Here is a 22546-nt window from a genome sequence, read left to right as displayed (position 1 = left end):
CACCTGCAGCTTATAGACAGGTGCGGCTTATTTATGTTCAAAATTAAAATCTTTGTAACATTCAGTGGGTGCGGTTTATATTTGAATGAAATCATCAACTCCATTGTACACTTAGCAATAAGAGGGTTCATACAACACTTTAACTTAAAGCAGAACCGCTGTGAGCAGGACTCGAACCTGCGTGGGGAAACGCCATTGGATTTTGAGTCCAACGCCTTAACCTCTCGGCCATCACAGCAGTGCTGACGTGAGAAAATGGAAATGAAGAGATGTCTTTATTATTCTTTTATAGTTCGTCATAGTTTCACCTTAAAAGAAGCATTTAGAATTGAACAGTGTCTCTGACAAACACTGGCTAAAAAAGAAACTTTCAAAGCATCTGTCCCAGACGCACCACCCTGCCAGCAACAGTCACTCAGTCCACTCAGTGCTTGGTGTCTGACAAAAGCCAAAACATCCCTGGGTGGGTTTGGAAACCAGCCTTTTGGTTAACAGCTGAAAGCGCTAACCAGTGGTGCCATTGGCTGAGAAAGAAATGGAAGATCTTGCACTGATTAGCTGTCATTACAAGACACACAGCGCACAAGCGAGCTTTCGAGATCAGACGAGATCGAGCGGTCTCAGAGTGGTATGACCGTAAGCGAGAATTGCTGATTCAAATGGCAATTTATTTTTGTTTGTTTGTTTGCTTATATGCCTTTTCTGCTATTCAAGTTCAACTTTTATCACAATTTATTCACCACAGTAGATGTTTATCCTTAAATTAAGCATGAAAGCAAATAAAATGTACATGAGTCAAAAAATTTGCCCAGGCCCTCAACAGTTCTTTATAAAAGTTTAGAAACCCCTCTGTTATGTAATTTTGTTTTCATCCACAATATGTTGTCTCCAAGTTTGAAGTTGCTTCACTTGTTTAAGAAAAACCCCATTTTTGCTTTCCATGACACATTGCTTTATTCATCCATGTACTGTTTTATCGTTTTCATTTATCATTTGTTCCACATCTATTAACCCCAATCCTTCCTTCTCTATTGCTCCTATTAAGGTGTTGTATGCAATTCTTGCTGGCTTCCCTTCCCAGAAAAGATCTAAAAAACTTTTTTTAGCCTTCTTTCTGCCCACAATGGCACAGATGATGTGTATAAAATGTATCATAGTTTAGAAATCATTAAAATGTTAAGAACTAACATTATTTCTTCTGCTGTCTTTTCATCCCTCCTCATTAAAACTCCTAAAATCTTTATTTCTTTTGCTTCCATAAAAGTAAAATGCTCCCTTAAAAACGCAGCCCTTCTGAATCTCATGTATACCATTTTATCATAATTTATTTTGGATCCTGATCTCCTGCAGAACTTTTGTACCGTTAGCATTGCTTTTTTTTACCCCCTCCAGATTTTTGACTAATATCATTGTGTCATCCGCATATTTAAATATTTTATTCTCTTCTCTCTCGATGCCTAATCCTTTTATTCCTTGCTCTTGTTTTTTAGTTAGTCCAAAAGGAACCACAATTAGATGTACAATTAATGTATGGGTCATATACAAATACAACATGAATGGGTCCAAGAGCAAACAATCGAGATCATTTGCTACAATAAAAATCAGCTAAATTGAGTACAACTGCACTGTGATTTCAACCCAAAACATTATAGGCCTTTTTGTCAATGAGCAAACTGTTTGTGGTGGTACAACTCCCTAGTAATCTCAGATTCTGAGGTTTGTAATAACATAGATATATCTTACAGTCAGATTGGACAGTACATTGGTACAGCAGTTGATCTAAATCAAGTAAAAAATCTTCTTACACTGAAGATAAACAACAGGCAACAGGGCCTTAATTGTCATACATTCTCAGAGCAGTGGCTCCTAATAACAACCTTCACACAGCTCGCCTCGTTAGTGCAGTAGGTAACGCGTGAGTCTCATAATCTGAAGGTCGTGAGTTCAATCCTTACACGAGGCAAGGTTTCTTTTGAAATCTTGATCATGGATTGTGGTTCCACAGGCAGACAAACTGCAACATAAATCAAGTAAAACAGCTACAAGTGTTGAGTCTCATCTGCACAAACAATTATATACTGCTTGTGTTGATTCAACTGGCAGGCAATGGCAGATTCCAAGTTCTTGATTACAAGAGGTTCCTCTTACAACCAAAGTGCACAGTCCAGTGGTACAGTAATTGTTCTACAAAAGATTTAAAAACCTCTTATATTAAACAAATACAACATGCATGGGTCCAAGAGCAAACAATCAAGATCAATTGTTCATACCACTAAGGACAGTGGTGCCTAATGTTTGTTAGTTGCAGCACTGCTTTGTAATTGCTGTAAGAGTAGGACCCTCAGAGCAATTGCTGTCAACAGTTGTGTGTTGCATGCTAATTTCCACAGAATTTTGGTGCTTTGTTGGGAATATGACTAGATATTAGATAGAACTTATTCACTGCTATAGCATGGTTATTGGATGTTGATATGTATTTTAACTATATTTGTATTTGATCAAATGTTATGTTGAGGACCTTAGCAAGTCTCAAATTAATGGTAGGACTAGCATCAAGACAAAAATTAAATCTATGCTTCTGCCTTATTAGCTGTTAGCTTGAATGCATATGTCCATGCAATATTTTTTCCCTAAATCTAATAGCAAAGAATTTCCATTTAACAGCTGGCTGAGTATTTGCCAGCTTGCATTGAGGTGCTGTGGCTTAGTTGGTTCAAGTCCCTGATTTTAAGTGCTTTAACTGTGAGAAGAGAGGGCACATTGCAAGGGACTGCAATGCAGTAACGTGCCCGGATTGCAATCTGCCTTTAAATAACTGTGAGTGTTGGATGGGGAATGAGAAGGCGGAGGATGAACAGCAGGTGGATGTGCAGTTGCATGAACGAGACAGTGAGTGGCGAGAAGAGTAAATAACAACACAAGAGGGAGAAACAACAATGGACAAGGGCATGTAACAAGAAGGAAAGAAGCACAACAACCAGGAGGATCACTTACAGCAGGATGGGGAAATCTGGATCCAAATAGGACTAACTGAAAGTTTGCTAAACGCTTTGGTGGAGAAGAAGGACCAAGAGAAGAGACATCGGTGGACATGCAACAGGACGGAGAATCATGGACTCAAATAGAGTTGACGTACAGCCTGCAAAATGACCTGAACACAATGGAATCAAACCATCCAGCATGTAAGGAACAAGCAACAGGAATAAAAGATGAAAAGGGAAAAGAAAAAAGGAGGACAAACAAGTGAAACCAACGAAAAGAATGAGGTCAGTAAAGGTAATATCTAATGTAGAGGTTGCCAGAAAGAAAGTCCTTAAAAAAGACATGATAAAGACTGAAAACAGGTTTGACTCGCTAAAGGACTTGGAGGAGATGAACTGAGATGACCAGTCAAAGGAAAATTAATTTGTTTCTTTATTTTAAAACTGTTATGGATTATAAATCGATATCCTTCTAAAAGTTGCTAAGTAACACCGTGACATCATTGTGCGATGACGTCATTTCATCGTCGAAACGCAAAACTGCGTCTTTATGTTACAAAATATATAGAAAATGTAGTACAGAGTCTCTGTACCACGTCCCCCCACCCTCACCAAACAGGTGAACACTTCCCAAATAAGAACAATCAATCAATCAGTGTATCGTTCAAGGTTGGTCAGGGAACATTGATGGATACAGATAAGACACTATACAGTGCTTTTGAAGAAAACATTCACTTGTTTTGAGGTCAGTGTTACTCTGATATAATTTTTATTTTTTATTTTTTTAGAACAATCACAAAACCACGGTGAATTTTCTCAAATTGTCGGGTAATCTCAGCAAAAATATAATTATAAATATAGTTTGTATGTGTTATGTTTAAAAATAGATTAAATAAAAAAAGGTGCATATGACGATTTTAGATGCATCTTTAATGGAATGAATTTGTGTAGGTAGAACACAACATTAAGAAAGAACTACATACCTGTTTTTACTAACGAGCCTTGCTCCCTTTTTACTTGGTCTCCTAAACACACAACATATCTACCTTTCTCCTCTCCATCATATCAGCTACCTCTCTCCCTTTACCAGTCATAGTACCAACATTTGAAGTACCAACCTGAACCTCCACTCTCCTACACTTTTCCTTTTCCTGCTGTCTCTGTAGACGTCTTCCTCCCTGTTGGCTAACCATACCTGTGTTGGTCGTTGGTAACCCGGGCCTCGACTAATCCAGTATAAAATTTTGATTCGTGATCCACATATTTGGTTTGGCACATGTTTTATGCTGGATGCCCTTTCTAACGCAACCCTCCATTAATCCAGGTTTGGGACCGGGACTAAGAGTGCACTGGCTCGTGCAACTCTAATGGCTGGATTTTTCTTTTCAATCTGTCTAATTTATATATCCATCTTCCTCCTTGTCTAAATTACCAGTTTTTTTTTTCTGTGTCTTTCCTACTATTTGGTAACCATCTACGTGTTTATTCTGTATGTCTGTGTTTGAAAGACAAAGGAGAATAATTATTTCATTATTGTTTTGATTTCTAATAAAAATAAAGTCACTGTCAGAAGTGGGATTTGAACCCACGCCTCCATGTGGAGACCAGAACACTCAGTTTCCTGGAAGGTACAGAACATTGAGTCTGGCGCCTTAGACCGCTCGGCCATCCTGACATACAAGCATGTGTTTCTTATTCCCTCAGTGGCTGATAAAACTATTTTTACAAGTTTCTGTCTATTTGTTTGTCTTATTTATCCTTCTATTTGTGTTTCTTATCTATCTACGTCAGTCTGATCTGTTTTTCTGTCTGAATGCATATATATGCCTGCTCATCTTTCCTATCAATCTATTGATGTAATTTATATTTCCATCTGCCTGCTTGTCTGTATTAACAGTTTTTTCTGTCTGTCTGTCTTTCCGACTATTAGGTAACATCTACTTGTTTGTTCTGTATGTCTGTGTTTAAAAGACAAGGAAGAATTAATTTCATATTTTTGTTTTGATTTCTAATTAAAATAAAGTTACCGTCAGAAGTGGGATTTAAACCCATGTGGAGATCAGAACACTCTTTCCTCAAGGTATTGAACCTTAAGTCTGGTTCCTTTCAAATATTAGTTAGTCTGTCTGTCTGTCTGTCTGTCTATCCATCCAGCCATCTATTTGTCTTCCTTTTTGTCTATCTATCTGTCTGTCTATTGTCTGATTGTATGTGAATCTCTTAAAAGAAACAAGAAACAAAAAAGCACTGAAAACATGTAATGCTCTGAAAACTTTAAAATGTATGTAATATTTTAATGTACAGTGTATTTTTTATTCATTTTTATACTTTTTCTCCATAAGTAAGTGTAAATTTAACATGAGTATGTAATACTTCTTGTTTTTTTGGCATTAATAAAGAAATGTATATACATATACACCATATTTTCTGGACTATAAGCCGCTACTTTTTTCCCAGGTTTTGAACAACGAAGCGGCTAATTTATGGATTTTTCCTGGGTTTTTTTTCAGGTTTCACAAACTTCAAGCTAAAAAACTGAGCCCCGTAACATTAGACTAATGAAATTGCTGAACGGGTTCAGGTGAACCAATGAAACTCTTTATATTAAATCAGATGCGCTCCCACTAAATCGGGCCGCACCACATCATAAATATGGATGATGTTCCTCTGACGTTTGACCTGCCGCTCACTCGGACTGTCTACAGGAAATGCGAATCATTCGTCACTCTGAAAACAAACGGGCATGAAAACACACCTCACCTGTGTTCTGAGCTGCACGGCATCGGGAGAAAAGCTTCACCGATGGTGATTTTTAAACGCACGATGATGCCAAAAGAAAAACTCTTGAGAGAAATTGTTGTGAAAGAACACTGTGAAAGAAGACAGTGAACAATGACTTTCTTGGTAGGCTACTGTTTAGATACACGCCGTGTAACAGACACTGTCTTTCATTAAAGCCTGTGTAATGTTCATCAGTTTCAGTGTAGACATTATAATAGACAGGTGCGGCTTATTTATGTTCAAAATAAAAATCTTTATAAAATTCAGTGCGTGCGGCTTATATTTGGATGCGCTTAATAGTCCAGAAACTACAGTGTATATATATATATATATATATATATATATATATATATATATATATATATATATATATATATATATATATATAAATAAAAATAAAAAGGCTTTGCAGGCAGGTAGCATTAATGTCTCTGCCACAGTGCTCACTTTGAGATCTCTCTCCTTCACCTTTGTGTTTGTTTTTCATTAAAGTTGAAGTCATTCATTCTATTGTCATGAATAAACAAGGTCATTATTGCGCCACCTACTGTCACCCAATTACTGTACATGCTGGAGTATTTTCATTACTCTGTCAGTCACTACATCAGAGAAACAGCCACTAAACAATGCAAATTATTTTCAGTAACTTAATAATCATTTTCTGGAGCAATATGAGACCAGCTCTCTCATCCACACTCCCAAACATCATCAGTTGTTTGTAGAGGATGAAGGCATATAAAATGATACAGTGTTAAATGTAACCTGACACACTGCTCAACATCCTTACACATCTCCTTAATAGGCCAGATGTGTGAGCTTTTTTACTGCACACCTGTACTCTACTCTGAAAGAGAGAGAGAGAGAGAGAGAGAGAGAGAGAGAGAGATACATCATAAACATTTTATAAAACAAACAAATTATTAAAAATATTTAGTCAGAATTAAGCAAAAATCAAGTACTGACAGTGCCACTAGAGGGCAGTGTGAGACTGACAATTGTCAATGTGACCTGTGTGTTACAATTCAACGGTTTCTATAATTAATGCAGTTCTTTTTCTTTGTCTTCTTCTTTTTCTTCCTCTTATTATTATAATTATTATTAGTGTTATTAGTTTATTCTACTCCAAGCTTTGTTCTTCATTGAAAAAGTCCAGATTCATAATATAGAACTACTGCAACATTTCAGTGGTAACATACAGCATGTTTTTGTAAAGTAAGTGACTAAAAACTCCAAAGGAATTTTCTTGTCACTTTATAAGAGTTGTTATATAAAAAGCATCAATTAAATGCAGAGAAGCTCCTTTTTTAATAACACACTGTTTTTGGTCCTGTGTATTTGGGTGTGTTTTATTTTTAGAGCATGTTGTATTTAATAACCTTTGCATGTGTTTAAGTGCTTTTTCTTTTCATGTTTTCTCCATGAAGCATTTACTAAGAGCTTACGAGCACCTGGGCTTTGTTTTGTAACTGATCCTGAAGCAGAACAAGATCACATTCGAGCACGTTCCCTCAGCCGTCACCAAGTGCCTTAGATCAGCTTCCTCCATCATCACATAAAACCTAAAATGTGATCTCTTTATAAATATTTTTTATAGATTATATTTATAACATTGTATATTTTTGTACATAAATAAATAAAATAGACAGTAGATCTGCACAGCGTTACTCGTTCTCTCTAATAGTTTATACAGTGGCAGGTCTTCAGTCCCAATCCCCCTCTTAATAACATCATTATGATGCCACAGCTATAGAATTATACAGATATGCAGTATAACAGAGCGCTGCATCACAGACATTTCATACAGCGTAAATGAATGCCGTTAACTAAAGCAGGAAACCCAGTGAACACAATTCAACAAGTCTCTTTTCACTGCAGCCACAGCTGCACCGCCACATTCATCATCTCTAGCAGAAGCTTCAATATTAACCTCATAAAATATCCCCTGGTTTCCATGCGCCCTTATGCATTTTTTCCTTCCTATGCTTTTCCGGCTCCTCCCTCCATTTACAAACCAGCATCCAACCATCACAAACCAGCATCCAACCATCACAAACCAGCATCCAACCTTCACAAGTCAGCATCCAACCATCACAAACCAGCATCCAGCCTGAAGGCTTAACATGGCACTGTCTGATTGTTTATGGTTTGGTGTACCAGACTTTGAGAAACTTTAAATATTTCAATAGAAAGTTCTGAAAAACAGCTCATGTGAGATGGCTGCCAGGAACAGTTTGTGAGAAACTCTGACTGGATTTCAGTTTGGCTTCTTTATTTCTTTTTGCTCCTGTTTCTCTACAAAATCTCTGAAATACAACCCCAATTCCAAAAGAGTTGGGACTCTGTGTAAAATGCAGAGGTGTGAAGTAATGAAGTACAAATACTTAAGTCGATTTTTCTGCTATCAGTATTTTACTTCACTATTTATTTTTCAGACACCTTTTTACTTTCACTCATTTAATTTGTACATAAATATCTGTACTTTCTACTTTTTATATTGTCAAACCAGGCTCTTTACTTTAGTTTTAATATATTTTTTGACATGATCAATATTTTTTCTTCTCATTGTGCACCGTTTTCAGCACATCAACATGTTTCTTGTTACGGTGTGACTTTTCAAACTTCCACTGGTGTATCATTTCCTGGCTCTCAGTCACCACAGAGGGTAAAAGTGTGTATGAAGGGTGTATGTTTGATCATCCACAATGCTGCAGGATTTGAGAGACCAGGTGAGTTTCTCCACAGGTGAACACAAGATTGTTAAGTCTGCACCAATCCATTATCCACTGCATTTCCTGTCTGAAAGCCGTCTCGTTGTTCTTGATGATGAGACTCATCATAGTCATGTGACTGGTGAACTTGATGATTTGAGCTGTGCATTGCAGCACAGTCATGAATCACAGTGTGAACAGCTGGTGACTGAGGATACGGCCCTGAGGTCCCAGTGCTCACTGTGATGGGTTTTGCTGGTCCTGATCCAAACTGTCTGATGTTTTCATCATTGAGTCTACAGCATACAGGCTTTTTCCACATAAACATAAACTATAATAGACAGCAGATAACACTGTACAGATCTAAAATGTATTTTATTTCTTTATGAACAAAAGTTTTAGGTGTAAATCACTATAAAAGTAATCTATTAAATTATTCATAAAGGGAGTCTGAGGCTTGGTGACGGCTGAAAGAATGAGCTTTGTGATGTCTTGCCACCATGATTCCAAAATCTTTACAGCGACTTTGGGGTTGCTGGCTGCCAGATCATGAGTGGCATAAACCACTGCAAGCTGCAGCTCCCACGGCAAATCTGCACACAAAATCCATCATAAAATTAGGACTTGCTGAAGCACTTTCCTGTTGATAAAGAACTAAACATCAGAGAATAAAGATTTAATGATATCTTTCCTGAGTTTTTCTGTTCCAAACACTACTATGCTTTTTTGTCAGATTTTGGACTGACAATGGGAGTTTCTCCCTAAACCCTTGTTAGCCAAGTCGTCCTGTTTCAGGTGGACAAAGAACATGAGTGAAAAACTGAACAATCCACAAATAATGTGAGAAGATGCTCAAAATCAAGATTTACAGTAAACATACCAAGAAGCCTGAAAACTGCTGCTACAGAGACGTCTTAGTACGGTGTTTGCTCTGTTCTTGTTTGCAACAGCCAAGTGTTCAGGATCAGCCAAAGGTCCTCTCCAGTAAATAAAAGATTTGGATATAAAGTAATCCCTCGCCTATCGTGGGGGTTACGTTTCAGACCCCCCGATAGGCGAAAGAACGTGAAGTGGCAACCTAATATGTATACAGTACAGTATACAGAATTTATAAACCACATCGACACTCTTATGAACCTTTTCTCTGCTTTTAAACATTTAATATTCTTAAACCTACGTAATTTACCATTTTAACATAAAAATTCTATATGGGTACTCACCAGTGAAGGTACAACTTGAATGATGAAGATGATGATGAATTAAGTGTGCAGTACTAATGATGATGAAGGTGATGAAATGAATGTACTGCATACTCAAGAATAGCATTACAGCTCTTCATCAGGTGGTGCAGTATCTTCACCCTTGTCCATAACTTCTGTTATCGCTAAAGGCGTAGTGTCTGGTGTCTTCTTCCGAGTGATGAACACAGTTATGGGGAGTTGCTGGTGCTGCTTTTTCTTCTGGGTAAAAAGGTTTTTTATAAGCAGACATGTTACCCTCGATTGCATTTGAGAACTGCAACAAATGAAGAATATGGGGGTCTCATTCTTGAGCTAGTTGCTGAAGTTCTTTGGACAGTCTGACAAGGGTTGCAAGGCGCTCGAGTGTTCGGCCAACCTCCTAAAATGTTTTATATTTTTTTATATCTGTTAGTATTAAGATGGGCCTCACACTGGTTCTCCAAACACATTCCTATGTTGTCTGTTCAGTGTCTATAGGATCTTTATGATGTGAGTATGTAAGGTACACAGAAAGTGTTTGTCTGGGTTCACACATCCCTGGTTACTATGTTCTCTTAACCAACCAGGAACAGTTTAAGCTCGGGTTTTATCCAGTGTGTATATATACTTGTCTGTTATTTGATAAAAATAAAGATTGATAAAGGACTTGTTTATTTGATCCTTTAGTGACACCTTTTTGTCTCCCGAAACTCAGTTACACTTTTTTGCCAGATCCTCGACTGATGCTGCCATGTTTTCTGCCTGTCGTTCCCACTATTCGGTAACCATGTACTTGTTTATTCTTTATGTCTGTGTTTGAAAGACAAAGGGGAATAATTATTTCATTGTTGTTTTGATTTGTAATGAAATTAAAGTCACTGTCAGAAGTGGGATTTGAACCCACGCCTCCACGTGGAGACCAGAACACTCAGTTTCCTGGAAGGTATAGAACCTTGAGTCTGGCGCCTTAGACCGCTCGGCCATCCTGACATACATGCACGTGTTTCTTATCCCCTCAGTGGCTGATAAAACTATTTTTACAAGACTCTGTCTACATGTTTATTTTAATTATCCTTTTATTTGTGTGGTCCTTATCTATCTATATCAGTCGTATCTGTTTTTCTGTCTGAATGCATATTATATACAGTAAAGACCAAATGTTTGGACACACCTTCTCATTCAAAGAGTTTTCTTTATTTTCATGACTATGAAAATTCAAAATTAGAGAACAATTCATAAACAATTAAACAATTCTGAAATAATGTCATCTTCACTGCTCAACAGTTGAAGGAGTTTTTGTCCTGTCTATACCATGCTACCAGAACACCTTTTCCACAAAATAACTAAGGCATTTAAAAAAAAAAAACATTATTTTGCAGAAAACACATTGATCAAAATTAGAGAACAACAATGACTGTAGCATGGAAAAACATTACAACAAAATTTCTGAAGGTTACAACAGTCAGCAATTAGTAGGAAGTTTACAGGCCTCTGCTCTGAATGACTTCAGCACATCTGCGGCCACAGGACAGCACTAGTCTCTCACACTGCTCTGGTATGATTTTGGTTCACTCTTCTTCCAGTCTCCTCCACAGTTCAGTGACTGTAGTGGGTTTCTTGGCCATAACTTTGTCACCTAGGATTTTCCAGAGGTTCTCTATTGGGTTGAGATCAGGACTCTGGGCAGGCCATGTCATTATTTCAATGTTTTCAGTTTCAAGGAACTGCTTTACCTGTTTTGCTCTGTGACATGGAGCGTTGTCCTGCATGAACACTGCGGGCTGATTGGGTGATGAACGCATGGAAGGAACCATATGTTGTTGAAGAAGGTTCTGATAAACATTTGCATTCATTTTGCCATGTAACTGGCAAACCATGACACTTCCTCCTCCACTTTTCACTGACTTCTTTACACACTTTGGGTTCAGTCTTTCTCCATTTTGTCGCCGAACATAATGTTTCCAATCGGACCCAAATAAATTAAACTTGCTTTTATCACTGAAGTGAACTTTGGACCAGTTCTCCTCTGTCCACACAACATGCTCCTCAGCAAAGCTTAGTCTAGCCTTTTGATTCTTTCTGCTAATGAGAGGTTTGGTCACTGCAGAGTGGGCTTTCAGTCCAAATGCTCTTAAACGTCGAGACACTGTATGTCGAGACAGATCTTTACCATGTTCAGCGCTGAATTGGTGAGCAATTCCAGCTGCAGTGTGTAAACGATTGCCCATTAAGATCCTCTGCAGTATCCTGTCCTCTCTTGTATTTGTCTTCCGTGGACGACCAGCCTTCTTGGAGGACTTGAATGAGTTTGTGATGTTGTAAAGATCCAATATTCTTGAAATCACAGATTTGAAACGACCAACTTGTCTTGCTATGGCTGATAGGGTCATCCGTTTGGCCTTCATCTGGACAATCTGCTGCCGGCGGCTTTCAGTCACCAGAGTCAGTGAAACTGGAAGTTAGGCTGCCAGTCAAATAGGGGTTGACAGAAAATCAAGGAAATTAGCACCAGGTATCAGATTAACACCAATAACTGGGAGGTATCTGAAAGTGTTCTCTAATTTTGATCAGTGTGTTTTCCGCAAAATAATGTTTTTTTTTTTTTAAATGCCTTAGTTCATTTGTGGAAAAGGTGTTCTGGTAGCATGGTATAGACAGAACAAAAACGTCTTCAACTGTTGAGCAGTGAAGATGACATTATTTCAGAATTGTTCAATTGTTTATAAATTGTTCTCTAATTTTGATTGCCAGTGTATTTTCAGACTGTTAAGCATAAAACCAGAGTAGTAGCTTTGGTAGAAGAAGCAACTTTTTTGGGATTTCAACCTCTTTGGTGCTGTTAGAGAACAAGCAGCATGCGAGATCCACGCTATCAATGATACAGAGTTCAGTGTTCTACAGGTCTTGTTCACCCACACACAGTTTTTTCAGTGTAAAACTTGGGCTCGTCCGGGATTTGAACCCGGGACCTCTCGCACCCTAAGCGAGAATCATACCCCTAGACCAACGAGCCAAGCTATTGAGATTGATTCGCACCTGGAACGACTCTGCACACAAAGTTAAAGGGAAGGCGAGAACCCAACAGCTGGAGGTCCGTGGATCTTTTTGTTTCATGTTATGCAAAGTAAAATCCTGGATCAAAAAACCTGAATCATATCCCTAGACCAAAAAGCCTTCTTGTGGAAGAAGTGTTTACTGATATGTCACTGCATAGTTCATGTGCTTTGCTGGCATATGTCTCCAATTTAAACACATAGATAAAACTTAATGTGTCCAGCCAAAGCTGCTTCTGTAACTGCAGGAAACAGAAAGGTTCATTAGTAATTTGAACTTGCAAATACATGTCTCCTGTTCTCCATGCTAACATTTTGGAACAGTTACTGTGAAAAGAGAGCATTTTCACATTTAAATCATATGGGTCAAACTCCTATCATGAAGATTACAAACATTTTCTATGAAATGAGTCAAGGGATCTGAGCAGGCATAAATGGCTGGAAGCCCCGAAGTTCAGCAATTCCTATATTTTTTAATAGGGCTCAACATTTCAGTATTATCCCTAATGACCTCTCCTAACCATGCAGAATCTAACAGATCCACTTTAAATGACCACTTCTACCCAATCAGTAACACAAAAAATTCTTGTTGACTCAAGCCTCTTAGACAGATGAAGTAGTGCATGGACCCCAACTGGTGAGACAGAGTAGCTTTAACTGAGAGAAGCCACAAATATCATCTAGTCATTTGTGAAATATGCATCTGAAGAGTGAGACTACTTGTCCAGTGCACATAGGGATGAGATTATGTTGTATACCACACGTTCGGCGGTCAATTATTTTCGTTTAACAGACCGTTGCTAATAATAATTGACCGCTGTCTGTCTGTCAATACTATGAATGGTAACAAATAAATAACAATCATTTATAATAATAAATAAAACACTTTTGTAATTGATTTATTCTTTGAATTGCAATGCATTGATTTTAGTGAGGTTAGTACACACTCATAGCCATAAATGCAATTCTAATAATTGACATAATCTTTTCTTTCGGTGTTTCAGTTTTCGGTTTTGGCCTTGGTTTCCTCATTTTTGGTTTTTGGTTCCGGCCAAGAATTTTAATTTCGGTGCATCCCTAAAATATTATCATTGGTGTGGCCCTCTGACACAATTCAGGTTTCTCATGTGGCCCCTTGTAAAAATGTATGGCCCACCCCTGGTCTAGGGAATGGTTCTTTTGGTGCGAAAGGTCCCGAGTTCAACTCTGAGACGAGTCTTAGTTTTACGCTGAATAAATTTTGTGTGGGTAAACAAAAGCTGTAATAACGCTGTATGGCTGATAACTTTGTTCTCGCTTGCTACACGTTCCCTCACACCACCAAAGAGATTAAAATCCTTCAAGGGTTGATTTCTTCTCCTGAAGCTACTGAGCCCAAAATTGCCTGAACACCTTGAAATTACTCTGGTTTTATGCTAAACAGTCTGTAAATTGATTACAAAGAAACAAAAAGAATCTTGGACCTCTGGCTGTTTGGATCTCGCCTTCTCTTCACCTACATGTGCAGGGTGTAGTGTCAATCCAGTGGTAAATCAATGCCAAGTGTTGGACTGAATAGTCTAGCTCTTCTCTGATCTTACATTTTAGGTAGCACCATGTAACAGTTTTAAAATGTTAGCACGGAGAAGAGAAATGTGTTTCCAATGTACAGTGACATTTTATTACAAAAGTTTAAATTAAGTTCAAATCTCTAATGAGCCTTTCTGTTTCTTGCAGTTACAGAGGGCGGCTTTGACTGGACACTTTAAAGTTTTCGGTTGCTTTACAGTAAGGCTTGTTGGTCTAGGGGTATGATTCTCGCTTTGGGTGCGAGAGGTCCCGGGTTCAACTCCCGGACAAGCCCAGATTTTACAGGAAACAAGTTTAGAGAGGGTGAAAAGTGCTATCAGAACACTGTATCGGGGATAACTTGTTTCTAGCTTGCTGCACGTTCCCAGAGTGCAGCGTTGGCTAGACACAATTAAGTAACCATTAAGACCTTTGCCATGCAACCTGTGCTCCCTGCTCATTGGTCTAGGGGTATGATTCTCGCTTTGGGTGCGAGAGGCCCCCGGTTTCAAATTCCAGGAGAACCCAAATTTTGCCCACAGTAACCTTTGTTGGGGTGAACAAGAGCTATCAGACAACTGTATCGCAACAACTATATGATAATTTGGTTCTCACTTGGTGCTTGTTACTTCATAGCACCAAAGACGTTGAAAACCCATGAGAGCGATTTCTTGTCTTTAATATACTAAGGCCATAACAAACAACTTTTAAATTACTCTGATTTCATGCTAAACATTCTGTAAATAGATTACAAAGAAACAAAAAAAAATCCTTAGACATCTGGCTGTTTGGATTTCGCTTTCCCATCACCAACATGTGCAGGGTGTCAGAATTCAGAAGTAATTATCTATGGGTTTAACTTGGAAAAGTGCTGCTGTAGTGTTAAAGTGCTCTGTTCTGGTGGAACAATCTGCAGGAATTTGTAAGAAACTAAGATTACAAAAAGTGTAGGCAAGATTTTAACATGACGCAGGGAGACCCCAACGGATTTCAGGTCCGTTGCCTTATCCACTCAGCCATGACTACGCAAGGTTCTGCCTGAAGTCTGCACATCCATCAATGAGTCAGAGACAGAGAGGAAAAAAACAGTTAATACAGACAAGCCGGCAGCTGGATGGATGGACAGACAGACAGAGAGACAGAATAATATTTGAAAGGTACCAGACTCAAGGTTCAATACCTTCAGGAAACTGAGTGTTGGATGCTGGTTTGTGATGGTTGGATGCTGGTTTGCGATGGTTGGACACTAGTTTGTGATGGTTGGATGCTGGTTTGTGAATGGAGGGAGGAGCCGGAAAAGCATAGAAAGGAAAAAATGCATAAGGGCGCATGGAAACCAGGGGATATTTTATGAGGTTAATATTGAAGCTTCTGCTAGAGATGATGAATGTGGCGGTGCAGCTGTGGCTAGAGTGAAAAGAGACTTGTTGAATTGTGTTCACTGGGTTTCCTGCTTTAGTTTCACACTGTATGAAATGTCTGTGATGCAGCGCTCTGTTATACTGCATATCTGTATAATTCTATAGCTGTGGCATCATAATGATGTTATTAAGAGGGGGATTGGGACTGAAGACCTGCCACTGTATAAACTATTAGAGACAACGAGTAACGCTGTGCAGATCTACTGTGTATTTTATTTATTTATGTACAAACATATACAATGTTATAAATATTCATCTATAAAAAATATTTATAAAGAGATCACATTTTAGGCTTTATGTGATGATGGAGGAAGCTGATCTAAGGCACTTGGTGACGGCTGAGGGAACGCGCTTAAATGTGATCTTGTTTTGCTTCAGGATCAGTTGCAAAACAAAGCCCAGGTGCTCGTAAGCTCTTAGTAAACACTTCATGGAGAAAACATGAAAAGGGAAAAGCTTTTAAACACATGCAAAGGTTATTAAATACAACATGCTCTAAAATTAAAACACACCCAAATACACAGGAACAAAAACAGTGTGTTATTGAAAAAGGGGCTTCTCTGCATTTAATTGATGCTTTTTCTAAAACAACTCATATAAAGTGGCAGGAAAAATCCTTTGGAGTTTTTAGTCACTTACTTTACAAAAACATGCTGTATGTTACCACTGAAATGTTGAAGTAGTTCTACATTGTAAATTTGGACTTTTTAACTGAAGATCAAAGCATGGAGTAGAAGAAATTAATAACACTAATAATAATAATAATAATAATAAGAAGAAGAAGAACTGCATTAGATATAGAAAAAGTTGAATTGTAACACACAGTTCACTTTGACAATTGTCAGTCTTACACTGCCCTCTAGTGGCACTGTCAGTGCTTGATTTTTGCTTATTTCTGTGTAAAAACTATTAATCATCTGTTTGTTTTATACTATTTTCTCTCTCTCTCTCTCTCTCTCTCTCTCTCTCTCTCTCTCTCTCTCTCTCTCTCTCTCTCTCTCTCTCTCTCTCTCTCTCTCTCTCTCTCTCTCTCTCTCTCTCTCTCTCTCTCTCTCTCTCTCTCTCTCTCTCTTCTTTTTTTTCTCTCAGACCAGAGTACAGATGTGTGATATAAAGGAGATGTGTGAGGATGTTATCAGTGTGTCTGGTTACAAACTACTGATGTTTTTTGGAGTATGGATGAGAGAGCTGGTCTCATAGAAAATGATTATTAAGTTACTGAAAATAATTTGCATTGTTTAGTGGCTGTTTCTCTGATGTAGTGACTGGCAGAGTAATTAAATTACCATGTATAGTAATTGAGTGACAGTAGGTGGCGCAATAATGACCTTGTTTATTCATGACATAAGAATTAATGATGTCAACATTAATAAAAAAAACACAAAGGTGAATGAGAGAGATCTCAAAGTGAGCTACCTAGTAGCTGAACTCGTAGCCTAATCAAAAAAAGCCCCACACTGTGGCAGAGACATTAATGCTACCTGCCTGCAAAGCCGCTGTCAACAAGATGCTCGTCCCTGTTTTTCATTAAAGTTGAAGTCATTAATTCTATTGTCATGAATAAACAAGGTCATTATTGCGCCACCTTCTGTTACCCAATTACTGTACATGCTGGAGTATTTTCATTACTCTGCCAGTCACTACATCAGAGAAACAGCCACTAAACAATGCAAATTATTTTCAGTAACTTAATAATCATTTTCTATGAGACCAGCTCTCTCATCCACACTCCCAAAAACATCAGTAGTTTGTAACCAGACACACTGATAACATCCTCACACATCTCCTTAATAGGCCAGATGTGTGAGCTTTTTTATTGCACACCTATACTCTAGTCTGAGAGAGAGAGAGAGAGAGAGAGAGAGAGAGAGAGAGAGAGAGAGAGAGAGAGAGAGAGAGAGAGAGAGAGAGAGAGAGAGAGAGAGAGAGAGAGAGAGAGAGAGAGAGAGAGAGAGAGAGAGAGAGAGAGAGAGAGAGAGAGAGAGAGAGAGAGAGAGAGAGAGAGAGAGAGAGAGAGAGAGAGAGAGAGAGAGAGAGAGAGACAGACAGACAGACAGACAGACAGACAGACAGACAGACAGACAGACAGACAGACAGAATAATATTTGAAAGGTACCAGACTCAAGGTTCAATACCTTCAGGAAACTGAGTGTTGGATGCTGGTTTGTGATGGTTGGATGCTGGTTTGTGATGGTTGGATGCTGGTTTGCGATTGTTGGACACTAGTTTGTGATGGTTGAATGCTGGTTTGGGATGGTTGGATGCTGGTTTGCGATGGTTGGACACTAGTTTGTGATGGTTGGATGCTGGTTTGTGATGGTTGGATGCTGGTTTGTGAATGGAGGGAGGAGCCGGAAAAGCATAGGAAGGAAAAAATGCATAAGGGTGCATGGAAACCAGGGGATATTTTATGAGGTTAATATTGAAGCTTCTGCTAGAGATGATGAATGTGGCGGTGCAGCTGTGGCTAGAGTGAAAAGAGACTTGTTGAATTGTGTTCACTGGGTTTCCTGCTTTAGTTTCACACTGTATGAAATGTCTGTGATGCAGCGCTCTGTTATACTGCATATCTGTATAATTCTATAGCTGTGGCATCATAATGATGTTATTAAGAGGGGGATTGGGACTGAAGACCTGCCACTGTATAAACTATTAGAGAGAACGAGTAACGCTGTGCAGATCTACTGTGTATTTTATTTATTTATGTACAAACATATACAATGTTATAAATATTCATCTATAAAAAATATTTATAAAGAGATCACATTTTTAGGCTTTATGTGATGATGGAGGAAGCTGATCTAAGGCACTTGGTGACGGCTGAGGAACGCTTAAATGTGATCTTGTTCTGCTTCAGGATCAGTTGCAAAACAAAGCCCAGGTGCTCGTAAGCTCTTAGTAAACACTTCATGGAGAAAACATGAAAAGGGAAAAGCTTTTAAACACATGCAAAGGTTATTAAATACAACATGCTCTAAAATTAAAACACACCCAAATACACTGACAATTGTCAAAGTGAACTGTGTGTTACAATTCAACTTTTTCTATATCTAATGCAGTTCTTCTTCTTCTTCTTCTTCTTCTTCTTCTTCTTATTATTATTATTATTATTATTATTATTATTATTATTATTAGTGTTATTAATTTCTTCTACTCCATGCTTTGATCTTCAGTTAAAAAGTCCAAATTTACAATGTAGAACTACTGCAACATTTCAGTGGTAACATACAGCATGTTTTTGTAAAGTAAGTGACTAAAAACCCCAAAGGAATTTTCCTGCCACTTTATATGAGTTGTTTTAGAACAACATCAATTAAATGCAGAAAAGCCCCTTTTTTAATAACACTATTTTTGTTCCTGTGTATTTGGTTGTGTTTTAATTTTAGAGCATGTTGTATTTAATAACCTTTGCATGTGTTTAAAAGCTTTTCCTTTTCATGTTTTCTCCATGAAGTGTTTACTAAGAGCTTACGAGCACCTGGGCTTTGTTTTGCAACTGATCCTGAAGCAGAACAAGATCACATTCAAGTGCATTCCCTCAGCCGTCACCAAGTGCCTTAGATCAGCTTCCTCCATCATCACATAAATTTGATCTCTTTATAAAGAATTTTTGTACAGATAAAATTTATAACATTGATGTTAGATTTTCTATCATGCCCAAACGAAACTTAATTCTTGGAGAGGTTTTCCATACGATCTGCGATGCCCGTAGGCCTTCTTGAATTCAGGGAAGAATCACACCACACACAGCAAATGCTTCCTCTTCAGTTTATTGCAGGCAGCAGAACGTATATATACACATACAGAGAAAAGAAACCTGACCTAGCTGTTTCCTGTTTAGACAAGAGGATATACTAGCTGGAGATGTGTGAGTCCAGATAAGACTCCCTGTTTACTTTACAGACTAACATCGTAAATATTCTATAGACACTGAACAGACAAAGGAATGTGTGTGAAACAGTGTGAAAACCATCTTAACACTAACAATTGTATATTTTTGTACATAAATAAAAAAAAAGATCTGCACAGCGTTACTCGTTGTCTCTAATAGTTTATACAGTGGCAGGTCTTCAGTCCCAATCCCCCTCTTAATAACATCATTATGATGCCACAGCTATAGAATTATACAGATATGCAGTATAACAGAGCGCTGCATCACAGACATTTCATACAGCGTGTTATATCTTCGTCAATCAGTTCCACACGGCGAGTCACAGTTCTGCGTAACAGACTGATTTTTTCAAACTTGCCTTTGCTCTCCGGACACAAGACACCTGCCGTCTCTACCATGCATTCTTTTAAAAACCTGCCTTTGGAGAAAGGCTTGCTAGCTTTTGCTAATTTGAATGCCAGCAAAAAGCTTGCCTTGGTACTTGCTCTTGAATTGTAGTTTGCCTGCTTGCTAGCGTAGTCGGCATGCTTCATAGCAAGGTGACGGCTGATATTGTACTCGCTGAAAACCGCAACAGTTTCTTGGCATATTGGGCATACAACTTTCAGTGAAAATATATTTTGTTGTCCACTCCGTATTAAACACTCGGCGCTCACTATCCACTTTTCTTTTCTTTGATAAGCTAATTTTTGCAGAAGGGCTCATAAGATGGTCACGTTTGGCGGGCCGGATTAATAAACCCAACGGGCAGTGTGTGGCCCATGTCTGGTCTATAGGATCTTTACAATGTGTGTATGTAAGGTACACAGAAAGTGTTTGTGTGGGTTCACACATCTCTGGTTACTATGTTTTCTTACCCAATCAGGAACAGAATTAGTATTATTTTTAATTTTGCCTCTTTTTTTATAATATTGATTTATTTATATTTGTAAGAAAAATAGAGAAATTCATGCTGCATTAATTGCACATTAATAAAATAAGTGCTGTTAAAATGAATTTGGGGTAATGTGTTATTAACTCGTTCATTTTGAAAGTTTTTTCAGTATAAAGGACATTATATAAAGGTCAACCCAAAGTTGTTAAGCTTTTTCTTGAGCCATTTATACTTTTGCATCTTCTTTGTAGAATCTGTACAAAAACACATAATTTGACTTAATTTAAAAACAATGTGAGAAAAATGCACAAGAATCTGTATGCGCTCTGTTATACTGCATGTATTATATGCTGTATAATAATGATGGTTTCTACAGCTGTGGCATCATATTGATGTTATTAAGAGGATGATTGGGACTGAAGGCAGATGATTGGGTGTAAAATGCACGACCCGCCACTGTAAAGAGACGATCAATAACACTGTGCAGATCTATTATGTATTTTATTTATTTATTTATCTACAAAAATATAAAAGAAAAAAACAATCTATTAAACAATATTTAATGTAATTAATTGTTTTGTATTTATGTGAGAACAGAGGAAGCTGATCTGCTTCAGGCACTTGGTGACGGCTGGAGGAACGGGCTTTGTGAGGTCTTTTCTCCACGACTCCAAAGCGTTCAGAGCGACTTTGGGGTTGCTGGGTGCCAGATCATGAGTGGCATAAACCACTGCGAGCTGCAGCTCCCACGGCAAATCTGCACACAAAATCCATCATAAAATTAGGACTTGCTGAAGCACTTTCCTGTTGATAGAGAACTAAACATCAGAGAATAAAGATAAAGATTGATAAAGGACTTGTTTATTTGATACCTTTTTGCCCCCTGAACTCATTTACACTTTTCACCAGATCCTCAACTGATGCTGCCACGTTCTCCTTAAGGCCTTGTTGGCCAAGTCGCCCTGTTTGAGATGGACAAAGAACATGAGTGAAAAACAGAAGAATCCAGAAATAATGTGAGATAATGCTCTAAAACAGGATTTACAGAAAACTTACCAAGTAGCCTGAATATTGCTGCTACAGAGACGTTTCTGAACTTTGTTTCCTCTGTTTGTGTTTGTTTCAGCCAAGTGTTCAAAATGAGCCACACACTTTTTCTGAAAAATAAAAAATTGGACATATTAAGTTTTCTTGTGGCAGTAATAGAATACCATCAATTGTAAGAATGGAAATTTTGCAGTATTTGGGACACACTGTCTCATATGCAATCTATTAAATGTTCAAAAAAACTAGAAAGATGAGAATTAAACACATTGAAGCAGTTTCACATTCAGTACCGTATAACATGGGAGACGGTCCAAATCCAGCCCAGTTGTGCACAGAGAAGGTCCAGGCTGAATACGTAGTCCCAGGCAGCAGGACAGAGATCATCACCATACCAACTGCTCTTCTGGAAAGTCAGACTTTTGTCTTTCAGAAGAGCCTTCAGTGTGCTGGTGATGGCTCTGTAGATGTCTCCAGGAGGCTCCTGTCAGAAAATACATCTTTTCTTTAAAAACCAGATCAATGAAACAATGTTCACAATAATATGATCATAACTGAAAGGTCACAACCAATCACAAGTGCAGATGATTGAAATACTGAGGTAGAGCTCTAACTGTGCATTCTGCTCTTTTTATAACCTCCATTTATTACTCTTATGTAAGGAGGAGTCCTAAAAAAGATTTTAGATACACATGCAAAGTAGCACACGTTACTAAAGGGTTTATGTATCAGACAGTAGCAGGAGTAAATAATGCTCTAGAATAGTACATGAGTGTGTAATTTGAGGCACAGATTTAGTTTGTTTATTCAGTAGTGAGCACAGTGTCACATGGTTCTATATCACTTCCTTTATTAGTATATTATGAAACACAGATTTATTAGCTTGCATGTTTATTGCACTGATCTGATCATTTTTATCATAAACAGCGTCATTAACGCTGGAGTTCAGTGCAGTTTCTTTGCTGCTGGTTATCAGCACTAATACACTACACTAATAAAAAAAGACTAAAATAGTGATGTAGAA

The 22546-nt window shown here is 38.1% G+C and overlaps 1 protein-coding gene and 6 non-coding genes across 8 annotated transcripts; 2 read left to right on the top strand and 5 right to left on the bottom strand.

Moving 5' to 3' along the window:
* Positions 1 to 156: 156 nt before the first annotated feature.
* On the bottom strand, positions 157 to 238 carry trnal-caa. The gene has a single exon. It is a non-coding gene; the product is annotated as a tRNA-Leu (tRNA).
* A 1652-nt stretch (positions 239 to 1890) lies between these two features.
* On the top strand, positions 1891 to 1963 carry trnam-cau. The gene has a single exon. It is a non-coding gene; the product is annotated as a tRNA-Met (tRNA).
* A 2582-nt stretch (positions 1964 to 4545) lies between these two features.
* On the bottom strand, positions 4546 to 4656 carry trnal-caa. Its single transcript has 2 exons — positions 4619 to 4656; positions 4546 to 4591 (listed from the first exon to the last, which is right to left on the bottom strand). It is a non-coding gene; the product is annotated as a tRNA-Leu (tRNA).
* Positions 4657 to 10569: 5913 nt separating this feature from the next.
* On the bottom strand, positions 10570 to 10680 carry trnal-caa. Its single transcript has 2 exons — positions 10643 to 10680; positions 10570 to 10615 (listed from the first exon to the last, which is right to left on the bottom strand). It is a non-coding gene; the product is annotated as a tRNA-Leu (tRNA).
* Positions 10681 to 12631: 1951 nt separating this feature from the next.
* Positions 12632 to 12703, bottom strand: trnap-agg. Its single transcript has one exon. It is a non-coding gene; the product is annotated as a tRNA-Pro (tRNA).
* Positions 12704 to 14514: 1811 nt separating this feature from the next.
* On the top strand, positions 14515 to 14586 carry trnap-ugg. The gene has a single exon. It is a non-coding gene; the product is annotated as a tRNA-Pro (tRNA).
* Positions 14587 to 20858: 6272 nt separating this feature from the next.
* LOC124383009 (little elongation complex subunit 1-like) lies at positions 20859 to 22001 on the bottom strand. 2 transcript variants are annotated; one of them, XR_006925166.1, is made up of 4 exons: positions 21816 to 22001; positions 21535 to 21635; positions 21351 to 21440; positions 20859 to 21235 (listed from the first exon to the last, which is right to left on the bottom strand). XR_006925166.1 is itself a non-coding variant. In XM_046845403.1 (3 exons), exons 1-3 carry the CDS (start codon positions 21913 to 21915, stop codon positions 21027 to 21029), a joined length of 399 nt encoding a protein of 132 aa, XP_046701359.1. In that variant the 5' UTR covers positions 21916 to 22001; the 3' UTR covers positions 20871 to 21026. The 2 variants fall into 2 exon arrangements, 1 of the variants encoding a protein (XP_046701359.1); XM_046845403.1 differs by lacking the exon at positions 21535 to 21635 and having other exon boundaries at positions 20871 to 21235.
* Between the last annotated feature and the right edge of the window lie 545 nt (positions 22002 to 22546).

This window comes from Silurus meridionalis, chromosome 3 (genome assembly GCF_014805685.1).
Source record: "Silurus meridionalis isolate SWU-2019-XX chromosome 3, ASM1480568v1, whole genome shotgun sequence".
Classification (NCBI taxonomy): domain Eukaryota; kingdom Metazoa; phylum Chordata; class Actinopteri; order Siluriformes; family Siluridae; genus Silurus; species Silurus meridionalis.
The sequence above is the reverse complement of the archived record's forward strand: the minus strand, read 5'-3'. Positions and strand labels throughout refer to the sequence as shown.